Source organism: Fulmarus glacialis, unplaced genomic scaffold (genome assembly GCF_000690835.1).
Source record: "Fulmarus glacialis isolate BGI_N327 unplaced genomic scaffold, ASM69083v1 scaffold40289, whole genome shotgun sequence".
NCBI lineage: Eukaryota > Metazoa > Chordata > Aves > Procellariiformes > Procellariidae > Fulmarus > Fulmarus glacialis.
Genome location: NW_009233331.1, coordinates 410 through 792, shown reverse-complemented (window position 1 = coordinate 792; position 383 = coordinate 410). Strand labels below are relative to the sequence as shown.

Genomic DNA, 383 nt, shown 5'->3' with positions numbered 1-383 from the left:
CCCAGCCGCTCCCTGGAGCATGGTCCCGGGGTGCAACTCAAGGGCGCTCAAATGGGAGACGTTTGTCCCGCAGCACAGTTTGGCCGTGCCGCACGACTGGTGTTGATCACTTGAGACCACGGTCTTGGCCCTGGAGCCCTTCCCTGAGCTGGGGCTGTCCCCGTGGCAGGGCTGTCCCCATCCCCATGGATCACCCAGGGAGGGGAGAATGGACTGGTGGGCTGGGGTGGGCATTGCCTGGGCACAGGTGTTTCCAGAGCCACTGACTATCCCCGGTGCCGATCGCGGGCCTGCGGTGCCTTCCCTTGCGCAGGGCCCCGTCATCAAAGTGAACAGCAACCAGCGCTACGCCTCCACGGCTGTCACCGAAGCTGTCATCCGGG

At 65.3% G+C, this 383-nt stretch overlaps 1 protein-coding gene across 1 annotated transcript in view; it reads left to right on the top strand.

Annotated features, from left to right (window-relative positions):
• The window catches only part of DNPEP (aspartyl aminopeptidase), a gene marked incomplete at both ends in the record, with an annotated part of 3,308 nt that extends 2,926 nt beyond the window's left edge, over positions 1 to 382 (top strand). Inside the window, one exon of the mRNA XM_009585291.1 lies at positions 314 to 382. Coding sequence (XP_009583586.1) covers positions 314 to 382 — 69 coding nt within the window. The remainder of the gene's footprint in view (positions 1 to 313) is intronic.
• Position 383: the final 1 nt, after the last annotated feature.